At 39.8% G+C, this 15,000-nt stretch overlaps 1 protein-coding gene across 1 annotated transcript in view; it reads right to left on the reverse strand.

Moving 5' to 3' along the window:
• Nucleotides 1–3,775: 3,775 nt before the first annotated feature.
• LOC143302267 (uncharacterized) overlaps nt 3,776–15,000 on the reverse strand; it is a 30,436-nt gene continuing 19,211 nt past the window's right edge. Inside the window, exons 10-19 of the mRNA XM_076616863.1 lie at nt 13,063–13,226; nt 11,575–11,676; nt 10,892–10,980; nt 9,817–9,912; nt 7,932–8,035; nt 7,459–7,538; nt 6,731–6,847; nt 5,118–5,188; nt 4,466–4,686; nt 3,776–4,084 (exon numbers count right to left, since the gene is read on the reverse strand). Of these exons, the coding sequence (XP_076472978.1) occupies nt 4,063–4,084; nt 4,466–4,686; nt 5,118–5,188; nt 6,731–6,847; nt 7,459–7,538; nt 7,932–8,035; nt 9,817–9,912; nt 10,892–10,980; nt 11,575–11,676; nt 13,063–13,226 (1,066 nt within the window). The 3' untranslated portion in view covers nt 3,776–4,062. The remainder of the gene's footprint in view (nt 4,085–4,465; nt 4,687–5,117; nt 5,189–6,730; nt 6,848–7,458; nt 7,539–7,931; nt 8,036–9,816; nt 9,913–10,891; nt 10,981–11,574; nt 11,677–13,062; nt 13,227–15,000) is intronic.

Genomic DNA, 15,000 nt, shown 5'->3' on the forward strand with positions numbered 1-15,000 from the left:
GAAAGAGACAGACAAACAGAAAGAGAGAAAGACAGACAGAGACAGGGAAAGAGAGATATGGGGCATTAATTGTGTACACACACACACACACACACACACACACACACACACACACAAATAAACCAGCAAAAAGAAAGTCTATATGATCTGCACAAATTGGGTTAATTTAATCTTTCCTTTTTTTTCATATAGCGGTGTTTAAAAAAAAACTGCAAAATTTCTAAACCAGTGAATTTATATATGGTTTTAATCTGACGCTTGTCTACGGCAAGTAACAGGGGTAAAAGGTTAAAATCTCCAACAAGATATAATAATCTTATAACAAAAGAATAAAATCATTCCGTGCGCATGATTATTACAACTTCAACACACTGCAAATTGTTAATTACTTTTTCCTTTTTTCTTTATCTTTTAGTGAGTTTACTGAAATGTCTCCACACACACACACACACACACACACACACACACACACACACACACATCATGCAGACAGACGGAATGTCGAACGAAAAGGCGGAACCATCAGACAGGCAGGCAAATAAGCAAGGGAAAGATATGTCTAAAAAAATAATCTTGACACTTTCGTATCAAAATACTACGCACATCCAAACACGTAAATGAACAAATACCGTTTGAATGTGAATTTTATAGTACTTTTTAAGAGACAGCATGACTAAGAAATATACAATGCTCTCAGATGAGAGACTGAACCCAGGGAGAAACTGACATGTTCAACTGTGCCTTAAAAGCAAACAGTTCATGGAACTACCGCGGTTATACATGTGTGGTTATGACTGCTATTTCAGAGAGTTAATAATAACTCTTTCTGTTTTCTACTGTCGCTCACTTCTTGTGTACTCTTAATTTCATTATGCTCATGATATATAGATATACAGATAGATAGATGTATAAATAGATAGACAGATGAACGGATGAATGGGTGGACGGATACAGATAAACAGATACATAGATATCTTCCTGTGTTTTGGCATAATCAACAAAGTCTTCAGCATAACCATTTACATCATATTAAATTTGGAACTTGATATTCATTAACACTTTGATGCACTGTTGGCGAATTTCTTACACATTTTGTATTGCGGGCTCTGTAACACGTCTTGGGGTTTTTGTTTGTTTGTTTTTTGTTGTTTTTGTTTCTATTGCAGTTTGTCCGCTTCATTTATATCGCATACTGTCGCTCGTATTCTCTGTAGTATTTTCGCGATCAATTGCAGATTTATATTGCAAAAGTTCTCTTGAACAGCACGCAGTCACCATTGTCAGAAAGTGTATTGCTTTTCATACTTCCTTCTTCCTAATAATTATAAGTGCACAAAAAACAACAAATCAAATACAGTTGAACCCGAACAAGACAAGCAATCTTTCTTAATCCCACAAATGTTTCAATTCAAAACAAATATGCTGCGAAACCTTATTAACAGTTTTGTGTAAATTTTAGTTTGGAAACAGAAGTAGTATACCAGTGACAAACATGTGTGGATAAAATCGGCAAAACAATAAATTAAAACCCAGCACATTCCAATGCATGTAAGGCTGATAAATGAATATTAGAAATAAGATGACACACAAAAAGTAATGACCGTTTGATCAAAATTAATGTCTTTCCTCAGAGCTTCTGTTCTGAAAAATACGTGGGGCAGAAAGAGGCATAATGATGCATTTTTGAAAATAGTAAGAGTTATACTTGTAACCCATTCTTAGGTCCGCTCTAGGTGTTTTTGATTGTTTGTTGTTGTTGGTGGTGTTGGTGTTTTTTGGGGGGCGGGTTTGGTGGGGGGTTGTGTTGTTGTTTTTTTTGTTTGTTTGTTTTTTTGTTTTTGCTTTTTTTTTTTTTTTTTTTCTTTCCTGTTTTTCTTTCAAAATGTTTTTATGTTTTCCCAGTTTCCTCTTGTCACAAAGATTTACGATTACATAAACTTTGATATAGTAGAGTTGTTGTCTCCCATACTCCTTGCATATCCTTCAGAACACAGAAATTCGATCCCTCCGTCCCTTTCAGACATTAAATATTTCTTGTATAGTTTTGAGTTGAAAAGTAACAGCCACAGAATGTATACGATGCAATCCAATAAATCAACTATAGACAATACATTTAACAATCAAATGTAAAATATGTAACAAAACGATGAACATAAGTGTTCAAGAACAATGCTTAGAAGTCAAAAACAAAACAAAAAAAGAGAAAAGGGGGAGTAGCGGGGACAGACAGGTGTGCGTGCTATCCAATAAGAAAACAATATTTAAAAATGAATAAGTCAAATAATGGCATTTTACACACCATTAATAAATCAATAGAGAATTCAGTATCATGAATAAACACCCAATATATCACAGAATGTCAACAAATGCAAACAAAAAAACGTGTATATACATACATTTTTTTTTTCAAGAGCACAAGATAAACCAGGCTCACGATAAATAAAACCAAAAAAATTCACAGATGAACCCCCCACCCCTCCAAAAAACAAACAACAAAACAAAGAAACAAACAAAATTGGTCCACACCGCCTTAACACACCACAGCAGCGACGGACATTGGACATCACAGCAAGGCACTTTTTATCATTTCCGCCAAATACATGCAGGCGCTTAACAGCCAAAACCAAACTCCCCTCTAAGGGGCAAGCGTCCACTGAAGACGAAGGAAAGTAGCAGAAACGTGTGTTCTGGTCACGACTTTTGATGTCACGCCCAGCCTTCAAGATGTGCAGGCAGTGTTGTGCTTTACCCACTACAGAGAGGCCTTTGGGAATCAGTCACGGTATCATTTGGTAGCCAAGACTTACTTTGCACAAGCTTCGCAATGTTAGCCGCCCCCACACCCCCACCTCTCACGCACACCCACAGACTCCCCCCTCCGACAACCCTATGCTCCGGCCCACCCCCACAACTCCCTTCAAGTGGGGCCTAGGTATCCTTGGAATTGTTTGGCACACAAAACTGGGTATCAGTCACCTCTCATGACAGGGCATGATACATTTTTGCTTGCGTGATGCATTTTTGCGTCTTCACAAACGTGAGTCATATATAAGACGACAGCTGTGGCGTCATCGTGTATGACATAAAATTGTTAGGAAGCTAAAACTGGGGGCTGGTTTTGTTTTTGTTTTTTCTTTATAATTCTAAAATCTTGACTGGTGGGGGGAATGGGGAGTTTCAGGTCATCTAAATGTATATGAAGAGTTGATTGATAAGCCAGTTTCTAAACAACTCTTTCTTTTTTCAATCTTTTTATTTGGGTCATCTAAATATGTGGACAATTTAAGCAAAGCATTCAGTTTTTTCACAACGAATTATATATTTGTTTCCAGTTTCCTCCTTTGTATCAAAGGCATTCATGTAATGGACAAACAACACAGTCAGTCAAGCATTGTATTAAAAGTCCTTTTTACATATCCTCCATGAAGGAAAAAAAAACACATGAAATACATACATGCATTTTCATTTTCCTCTTTTTTAAGGAAGAAAGACACATTCCCACAACTCAAAATATTCAGTTTCAAATCCTGTCCAAAAGATTTACAAAATCAAGTATTGCCACACGATAAAGAAGGGAAGAAAAAAAAGAAGAAAAAAAAGAGAGAAATGTGGGAACGCAAAAAAAAAAGAAAAGCTAAGGATTCGAAGATAGGTGAGGGAACAATAGCGTTCACAACTTTTCGAGGTTTTTTAACAATGTAATATTTGTTTCCTCGCTTTTTGGGGTTTTTTTCGCTTTTTTGCACGGATTTTTTTTTTTTTTGGGGGGGGGGAGGTTCTTTTTTTCATCACAAAAAACTGTAGGTAAAAAGCACAACAACAGGAAGAACGTCATCATCATATAACCAGCAGCAAACAACAAACCAACAAAAACAACAAGGAAGAAAGAAAAATGCCAACTATATACTGCACAGAGTCAGTGGCTGTGATCGGAATGATGCTCATTCAGATGTGTGGTGTACAGGAGAGGCGAGTGCAGCATCCTGGTTCACAGCTCTTCTCTCTCTGTCTCTGATTCTCTGTCTCTCACTCTGTGGTGTCATTTGGGGCTGTGTGAACGTCTCACATTCCTGTCTGGAACTCTCTGCAACATGCCCAAAATACAGACCATGGTAAACCGTGCAACGCGTCAAATAGAAAGATACACACATATATATGTATATATATACACATCATCATCTCAGTCTCAAGGATGTGCGGGCTGATCCAAAGTCCCTACACTACGTCTGCTATAGAAAAAATACAAATAAAAAGCGAGAGAAAGAGAGAGAGAGAGAGAGAGAGAGAGAGAGATGGGGTGGTGACCTGTACATACACCAAATGAGCTGGACAGGCCGTGGTAGCCAATCAAATACTACAAGAAAACAATTGTCTAACACGACACAATGCACTTAAACACATACACACGCGCACTTCTGAACATCATCATTGTCACCCGCTTTAACACATCCCCTCACTCACTCACCTAACATCCACAGGACAGGAAGACTTCAGCACGAGGGTGTAGAGTTTCTCTGTGTCTGGCTCGTTCATGTGCAGGAGGAGGGTGTACTCGCCCTGATCCAGCATGTAAGCGGTGTTCACGTCCCAGCCCTCCACGAACTTGTACTTCTGGCCGTCCGTGTTGTCCACAGCCTGCTCGTACAGCTCGTAGATCCTCTCAATCGACAGGGGCGCCTCCCCACTCTGTTGGGGATTGGATTGGATGGGTTGGGTTAGACTGTGTTGCGTCCATATTTTTTACCCTTTTTTTCTGTCTGCATGTGTATTTGTTTTACCACCGAAGTGGATTATTCTTCATAAGAATATCTGTAAGAGTATGTGCGTATGAGTGTGTCGTGTGCGCGTGTGTATATGTATGATGTATTTTGAGTATTTATGTATGTATGCGTATTCATGCGTACTGGCGTGTGTGAATGAATTTTATGCTCGGGTGCGGGCCTGTGCATGAGTGAGTGAAATCTTGAATGTGTGCATATCTGTATGCGTGTGGGCATGCGTGTGTGTAATTTGTGCATGTGTGTGTGCGCGCGCGTATGCGGGAAGGTACGTGCGCGCGGGTATGCTTGCAGAGGAGCATGCGCATGTGTGTGTGTGTGTGTGTGTGACAACCTTACCGGGAACAAACGCATGCCCAAAGGCATGCGGGGATCAGCTTGTTCTTGCATCAGGGAGACTGCCACGAGCGCTGAAAAATAAATGAATATATGTGAAGCAGCACGCGAAAACCCGCCTAAATTCGCAATTTATCATTTTTTACATCCTATACTTTCTACAAGTTTGAAAATCACAGATTAAAATGAAAAAAACAGAACTGATCTATCTGTCCTTTTTTTCTATGATTTTTTTAAAGTTCGTGTGCCCAAGGAGTAGAAATGGAGAAATCGGCTCATGAAAAAAACACATATTTGTGTGCCTATGACTTAAAAAAACAAGAATTATCCTGAATACCTATGTGGTGTCAAAAGATTCAGAACTGAATAAACTTTAAATTTTCATATAAAAGAGGCACAGGAAAATTCGTATTTTCTCTCTGCATTACTCGAAGACTGGTATGGTAATTGGAGGAGTGACGTCATGCAATACAGATTATTCAGTCACATGGAAAAACCCACATATTTGTGTGCCTGTAACTTTAAAACAAGAAGTTTCCTAAACATATGTATGGTGTCAGACGATTGAGTTTAGTAGATTTTAGATTTCGATGACAAAATTCGTATTTTCTTTCAGTACTCAAAGACAAGAATGGCAAGTGTAGGAGTGACGTCATGTAATACAAATCATGCAGCGACAAGACAGCCGACGGCGACAGTGAATGTTAAATATTTCACGCCTATACCTAAGCTGAGAATTGCAGCGAGCCCCTTTGCAAATTACGTTTTCGAAGACGCCATATTTGCTTACTTCACGTTGTGTCGATTATGAACATATAGGTCCTTCAATGAATTTTTTTGAGCCACACAGACTGCAGAATGGAACACAATCAATTAAAATATTACACAGAAAGCCTGACCTTTCAATAAAAATATAATTTTTTCTAGCTTGGCTAAAATCGAAGAATAGATAGGACCCGGCTAAAGTCGTAACTCACATACGGTAGACAGTAAAACCGTTGAAAACCGACTACATTCATACGCTATCTTGATTCAGAAGGCCTAGGGGCGACGATCAATGCCTGTTCACTGCTCCTTTCCATATATTACTTCGCAGATTGGAATTTCCCCGTCTTCGTTGCTTTCAACGTGCAACTGAAATAGGGCAAAAGAATGCAGTGTTTTTCTACATGGTTTTGACAGGCATGCACTCCGAAAACACTGAAAATACTACAGTTCCAGGGTGTTTTGGGCAAAGTTACTTACCGACAGCAAAGATAAGACTTCAAAGATGCGATATTTATAAAAATCCCGAAGTTGATGATTTTGACCCTACCTACTTGTTTTTGTGTACAGCTAAGAATCGCTGGATGCGTCTTTAGCCGGGTTTTTGCGTGCTGCATCACATATAAATTGATAAATAAATAAACAAATAAATGAATTAATAAATAAATAAATGAATAACAAAACTGAATATAATTTGCCATTAAATGTGAGCATCATTGTCACATCCTCAATGTAAAATTTAGCCAAGAATTGTTTTCGAAAATGATTTGACATAAGATGACATTATTGTGTGAGAGAAAGAAGAATGAGTTTGTTTGTTTTTAAAGACGAGGCATGCAGGGATGACTTACTGGGCTGCTTGACTGAGATGACGTACTGGGGGTTGCTGGCGTGGGTGTCACGGTTTCCGATCTGCCCCCCAGCGTTCACCCCTGCCTTCCACTGTCCTGGCATCGCCTTGCAGAACGCTGCCAAGGACACACACACACACACACACACACACACACACACACACACACACACACACACATACACACACACACACACACAAACAGAGGCGCGCGCACGCAAGCACAAACACACGCGTGCACACCCACACCCACACACACACACACACATATATATATATATATATATATATATACACACACATATATACACAAGATTAGATTAACCTGTGACCCTTTTTTTTTTGGCATGGGGGGTTACATATAACAACGCAATCACGAACTCTACTAGGCTTATAACTTTTTACTTTAAATATGGTAACATAAGGGTTCACGATCCATTATCTCCCACAGTCAACGCACAGACACAGATACACACCATTTTCACTTGAACATATAACATGAACTGAGTTTGTTGCACCAATTGCAGCGTGTGTATTTGTTGTGAGAGAGAGAGAGAGAGAGAGAGAGTGTGTGTGTGTGTGTGTGTGTGTGTGTGTGTGTGTGTGTGTGTGTGGTGTGTGACGGAGGCACGCGTGTGTGTGTGCCAATGTGCGACACCAGAAAAGAACAAAACGGTGGCACAAAGGAGGAAAGGGAGAAAAGCAAGAAAGTCATCGGAGTTCACTCACTGAGCGCGTGTTCCTCCCCATTGTGGGAAAATTTACTCAGCTGATCACATGCCATTACTTTGTGCTCTCTTGACAGTTCCCTGTGAAATAAATACATATTTATATAAACATTTTCCATATGTGTATATAAAGACTGACTTCATGCATACATACATGAATATATACTCCCCTATCCCACCCACCACCTTTTTCATTTTTATCAATATTTTAATGAAAAGATGTAAAATCGATATACAAACGTACATACCTATACATGAATAATTGTATAAATATATACATAGACAGCACTACATACATACATACTGCATATATACAAACACATACACCTATATAATATATATATATATATATATATATTCTCTTATACATATTATCTTCTCTAATGTGATCTCTCTCTCTCTCTCTCTCTCTCTCTCTCTCTCTCTCACCACATACATATACATACACAAAGCAAACCCTACACTCCAACATACCCGACTTTCTGAAGTGGGCAAGCAGAGAACAACCGGATCAGGAAGCTCTTCTCCAAGCCTGGATCTATGGTGGAGGGGACCACAGCGTATGTACCCGGGGTCACCTTATCATCATCACCATGATCACTATTTTAATCAGCATCATCTTTACTTTAGAAGTAATATCGTCTTAACTTTCATCTTAACTAACAGCATCAGCACCTGCTATAACTTTATAACTTTCACCACTATTGTCATCATAATATCATCATTATCTGATCCTTTCCATTCGCTGACACAAGCTGACATTCCTTTGTCTACTTTGCCTGTCTGTATATCTGTCACTGAGCTATTTTCTCTTCAGTGCACACGCGCGTGTGTGTGCGCTTATAGTGTGCTTCTTTATATGTGTTCGCTTTCATTTTCTTTTCCCCCTGCCTTTCATCTCTGTTCGTTCTTTCTTTTTTTGTCCATCCATTCGTTGGTGTTGTTATCGTTGATTTTTTTCTTTATTATTTTTTTTTTCTTTCCAAGGTTGCTTCATTCCTTCTTTCTTACTTTTTAAAATGTACACCGACACTTCTTCTTCCCCCACTCATCTCACCCTCTCTGCCTAATCACTGCCTCTCTCTCTCTCTTCCTCTCTCTCTCAATATGCAATACCTATATGCACATATTTGAGTGAGCGCACCTGTTATCAAAATATGAATCTATAGATAAGAATACTCCACTCCCCCCTCTCTCTCACTCCACTCTTCTTCATTTTCCTCTACTTGCTTCTCTCTCTCTCTCTCTCTCTCTCTCTCTCTCTCTCTCTTCATTTTCTGCTTGTCTTTCTCCCCCTATTTCTCCGTTTATCTTGATGTCTCTCTTTTCCTCCTCATCTTTGATATTATTGTTGTTTCTTTTTTTGCCTTTTGAACATTCTCTTGTTAGTTTCTGGGCCCTTCTCTTTTTTCCTTCTGTCTTTTTATTTATCTTTTTCTTCCTTTTATGTTTTTTTTTTAATCGAGACCCGGATGAAACATAGCGTTTATGTTTTATCTATCAACTTCAGAAAATATAACAATTGTTCTTTCATTAATTCACTTTTCATTTTTTATTTCTCTTGCTGCCCATCTCATTTGTATTTGTCGCTGGCTTTACTCTCACGCGACTCACTCTGAGTCCCATTCGTTCACATTGGTAAAGTGAATTTTTTAATCTGATACAGACATGTTTGCTTTATAAGGATATTAAGGATGTCTTAATACCGATACAAAGTGAATTTAAGGGGGAAAATCGCTCAAATGCCAGTTCGGTAATCCGTTTAATATGATATTACTTTTACACATGCAAAAAGTCTGTCAGTGTCGGTGGCCCGAAGTGTGGCACCTCAACTTGTAACGGAAGAAGCACTGTGTCTCGGGGCAGTAGCTGTTGGTGTTCTCTGCTGAAGTGTCTTTATACCGACATAAAGCAAAATAATAGTGGAAAGAACAGAAATCCATGTAATAATAGGAAAATACCTCCACACAACCATATAGGGAATTACTCTCACACAACCATTTAATCTGTCTGTGGCAGTGGCCAAACCCTAAGGCTGTTGGTGCTCTCCCCCGAAGCAAATCAAAGGAAAAACTCGCTAAAATGTCAATACAGACATCAGTATAATAAGAAACTACTCCCATTCATGCATTCAGTCTGTCTGTGGCAGTGGACCCGAACTATGGCCCTTGAACTTGTGACGGAAGAAGCACTGTGTCTCGGGGCAGTAGCTGTTGGTGTTCTCTCCTGAAGTGTCTATATACCGATACAAAGCAAAATATAGGGGGTGGGGTACGAAAATCCATATAATACGGAAATACTACCACACACGCATTCAGTCTGTCTGTGGCAGTGGTCCACAAACTCTACGGCCTCTCACCTTGTGGCGGAAGGAGCACTGTGTCTCTGGGCAGTAGCTGTTGGTGTTCTCTCCCAATAGCTCCAATGCTGCTGTGGTGCCGTTATCGGACATAACCTGTGAGACAGAGGAGATCTGGGAATGGGGTGACTCACACAATAATAATAATAATTAAACGTTAAAATTACAATTACACGTTACCCTTTGGAAGAAGAACGGAGCGGACATGTAGAATGTGGCAGGGCTGAGAGGAAGGCAAGGAATAAATGGAAGATCTGGGAGGGAAAGAATGAGAAAGGACATATGTACAGGTTGGGTGGAGAGAGATAGGAGCAGGGAGGGAGACACAGAAAAGGTGGAGAGGAAGGCATGATGTTAAGAAAAGAAAAAAAGCGATCGAATAAATGAACTTGCAACAACAACAAAAAACAGAGAAAGAGAAAGGCAGGGGAAAGAAAAGAAGAAAGAGAAAAAAGAACAAACGACAAAATGATCATATAATTAACGAAAAAAGAAAGAAAAAATCGTACAATAAATGAGTGAAGGGACAATCGAATGGAAAAATAAATTAATGCTCGACAGAGCAGGCGAGACCATTTGAAAATCGTCAGAAAGCTCAAACTGCACAGTGCTGATGATTGTGAAGGAAGAAGACACAAAAGACTTGGAGGGGAGGATTGTGGATGTCGTAGTAACGAGAATATCGACAGTACCTGTTGAAGATGACGACGATGTCGATCATAAATAACATCGTACAGACAATGGTACTGATGATGGTGGAGAATCAATCATTATTACAGATACCATTGTTTATGCATCGTGTTGGTGATAACATTGATAATGTGATCATACCTTTAAACACATGATAATGTCGACAATAACTTATAAAACTAACGCCGACGACAATGACAACGACGAAAACCACCAACAACACAAAACGACAAAGCAGCGGTAAATTCCAATCAGCCTGAGAAAGATTATTGTATTGCACTGTATTGTATTGCATATGAATTATCTGTGGTGATGATGAGTTCTACACACAATAACTGTGACAAGATCAGTCAGAAACATCCCCCTCAAAAAAACACAGGTGTACCTTGTAGAGGTCACAGCGGACCTGGAAGTTGTTCACCTGTCTGTCTTTCCTCCTCTGGATCAGCTGTACCACCAAAGCCACTTCAGACTCTGTGAAACAGGATCAACATTTTTCTCATTATCTTTTTCTCTTTATTTGTTATTTACTTTTCACCTACGATTCGTGATGATATACATAAATATATCAGTATATCAGTGTGATGATAACTAAATCATTGCCCAGCGATCCATTCAAATAATATCACCAAAATTTAAGCTTTGAGGGTTCTTGTTAATCATCCATAATCACCTCAGCAGGACACCAGTAGTTACTGAAACTATTGCTGCCTCTGCTACCACACTTACTGCTTCAGCCGCTGGTGCCACTACACTCATCACAAATGTAAAAAGACGTTTAATGAAACTACCACACTATTACCACAACTGCCGCTTTTGCTACTACTAATACTGCAACTACACTTGTACAGTAGCAGGTATTTGAAAAGACATTAAATGAGACGACGACGACTACTACTACAACTACGACTACTATACACAACAACTGAACACTCTACACAACATAACAACACAACAACGAATGCAGCAGGCACACACACACACACACACACACACAAACACACACACACACACACACACACACACACACAAACACACACACGCACACGCACACACACACACACATACCAGATTCAGGCACAGTGAAAAGAAAGCGTGGGTTTTGCAGCTTCTCCCTGAACCCAGCGGCTGTCTCCCCGTGCCATTGCCCGTACACGTTGGTCACATAGTCTGTGGACAGTAGATACGTTTACATCACTTGGGTCACATAGTCTGTGGACAGTAGATACATTTACATCACTTGGGTCACATAGTCTGTGGACAGTAGATACCTTTACATCACTTGGGTCACATAGTCTGTGGACAGTAGATACATTTACATCACTTGGGTCACATAGTCTGTGGACAGTAGATACCTTTACATCACTTGGGTCACAAAGTCTGTGGACAGTAGATACATTTACATCACTTGGGTCACATAGTCTGTGGGTCACATAGTCTGTGGACAGTAGATACATTTACATCACTTGGGTCACATAGTCTGTGGACAGTAGATATATTTACATCACTTGGGTCACATAGTCTGTGGACAGTGATATATTTACATCACTTTGGTCACATAGTCTGTGGACAGTAGATACATTTACATCACTTGGGTCACATAGGCTTTGAACAAGAACACACTGACAAAGTCTGTGGACAGTAGATACATTTACATCACTTGGGTCACATAGTCTGTGGGTCACATAGTCTGTGGACAGTAGATACATTTACATCACTTGGGTCACATAGTCTGTGGACAGTAGATATATTTACATCACTTGGGTCACATAGTCTGTGGACAGTGGATATATTTACATCACTTTGGTCACATAGTCTGTGGACAGTAGATACATTTACATCACTTGGGTCACATAGTCTATGAACAAGAGACACACTGACATAATTTGGGTCACATAGTCTGTGCACAGTAGACACATTTACATCATTTGGGTCACACACTCTGTGTACAGTAGATACATTTACATAACTTGGGTCACATAGTCTGTGGACAGTAGATACATTCACATCACTTGGGTCACACAGTCTGTGGACAGTAGACACCTTAATATCACTTCGGTCACATAGTCTGTGGACAGTAGATACATTTACATCTCTTGGGTCACATAGTCTGTGGACAGCAGACACGTTTACATCACCTGAGTCACATAGTCTGTTGACAGAAGACACATTCACATTACTTGGGTCACACAGTCTGTAGACAGTAGGCACTTTCACATCATTGGGGTCATATAGTATGTGGACAGTAGGCACATCTACATCACTTGTGTCACATAGTCTTTGGAGAGTAGACATTTATATCACTTGGGTCCCATAGTTTGTGGTTCAATAGCAATATTCACATCACTTGGGTCATGTAGGCAGCGGACAGTGTCAAAATTTATCAGTGGATAGTAACAACATTCACATCACTTTGGTCATATAACCTTTGGACAGAAGGAATCATACACATACCTGGGGTCACACTGTGGACGATAGGATCATTTACATTACTTGGGCCACACAGAATGTAGATAGTAGCAACCCACCAACCAACGAACCAAAGCGCAAACTTACTCAGACAATCACTGCTGCCGTCCTGGTCGAAGTCCGGGGTGAGGGAGCAGATGGTGGTCTGGTCAAAGTAGGTCATGAAGTCCTCCAGGCAGATCCAAAACTCCCCGTCGTCCTTCTGCACCCTCGCCACATCCTCCTCCGGCACACCCGCCCATTCCTGGCTCCTGGAACACCCCAGCCATGGACAGGTTTTTTAAATATATTTCTGTGTGAAAGATTAGGGATGCTAACCCAAAGGCGAGCGCATCACATCGATGCAGCGCCACCCTTTTTCTCCGCTTGCAAGTTTAATTGTTTAACATCAAAGTAGAATTTCTACAGATTTTTGTCAGGGACAACCCTTTTGCTGCCGTCGATTTTTCTACGTGTGCTAAGTGCATGCTCCATACAGGACCACTGTTTATCATCTTATCCGAATGACTAGCATCCAGACTATCACTGAAGTTCTGGAGGAGGGGGGAAGTAAAAATTCCTCTCCATATATGGGAATCGAACCTGTGGACGTTTCCTGGTCGGGAGCATTACCGCTAGGCTACCGCTCCACCAGACATATCCATCTATCCTAGTTTATATTTAAAACACACACACACACACACACACACACACACAAACACACACACAACCTTGCTTTCCTTTCCAAAACGTGCGCACACTGCGGCCGACTGTCGGCCTTACAGTTCGGTTTTCATTCCCACGGCTGTTTCCACACTGGCAAATAACACTCCCTGTCTATACTCGTCTTTCGACATGAAACTCCATCATACATTCACAAAAACATGGGTAAAGTCATTTGATACAATGAATGGTGTAGATGGTACTTTCAAGAAAATCACAATTGACGTTTCAGCTTAAGATGGTAAAGATTCAACATGAAAACCTACATTTGAATATTTGAAAAAAGAATCAAGGAAATCAAAGACAGAACCTGCAACAGGCAAAGATGCTGCATGTTTTGTGCTATTGTGCTATTGTCTGTTCACTGAAAGCGGTATTAGACGTAGACGATTCTCTCTGAATAGCAGTAATAATAGTAGCAGCAGCAGCAATACTTGTAGTAGTAGTGGCAGTAGTAGACTCAATCTTATATTCTTCCACTTTGTTATAGTTATCAGATGAAAATCGTTAAAAAGAAGCAGGTGGGAGAAGGTAGCAGAAGGGGGAAAAGGTCAAGAGTATGCGTGTGTGTGTGTGTGTGTGTGTGTGTGTGTGTGTGTGTGTGTGTGTGTGTGTGTGTGTGTTAGAGCCTATGACTCTGTGTGGCACTATAAATTGATTCATAAAGCAAATACAGTAGGGTTGGGAGATCGATTTCTTAAATTTCTTAAGTCATTCTTATCCCAGAGGACATTCCAGGTGAGATTAGGGGGTATATTATCCAGATCAAGGTCCGTCAATATGGGTGTTCCCCAGGGAAGTGTGATTTCTCCCACTCTGTTTTCACTAATGCTTTATGATATGAAAAATATCAACACAAATGGTGCCACATTAGTAGCTTATGCAGATGACATAGCTCTCTGGAAGAATGTAAACTGTAATATTACAAAAAATACATCAAAACGAAATAAAATTATTAAGCATTTTCAAGATGCCATCGACAACATTGTGGAATATATGAAAGAAAGTGGTTTTCTCCTGTCTGCTGAAAAGACTGTTTTCGTCATATTTACTAAAAAGTTGATTGAATTTGAAGGCAGGGATGCTATTAAAATAAAGGTACATGACACTATCATATATCCGAATAAACAGGTGAAATTTCTCGGTGTTATCTTCCATTATAAACTTTTTTGGACTAAGCATATAAACTACCTTATTGAGAAAGCGAGGAAGAAAATAGCTCTATTACGTGTGCTTTCTGGAATCCCTGTTATAAATTGTGGCAATAATCTGATCAATGCTGCAATGGGACTAGTCCGCTCAATTATATCATATGGTCAGGAA

The sequence above is a fragment of the Babylonia areolata genome, chromosome 2, assembly GCF_041734735.1.
Source record: "Babylonia areolata isolate BAREFJ2019XMU chromosome 2, ASM4173473v1, whole genome shotgun sequence".
Taxonomy (NCBI): domain Eukaryota; kingdom Metazoa; phylum Mollusca; class Gastropoda; order Neogastropoda; family Buccinidae; genus Babylonia; species Babylonia areolata.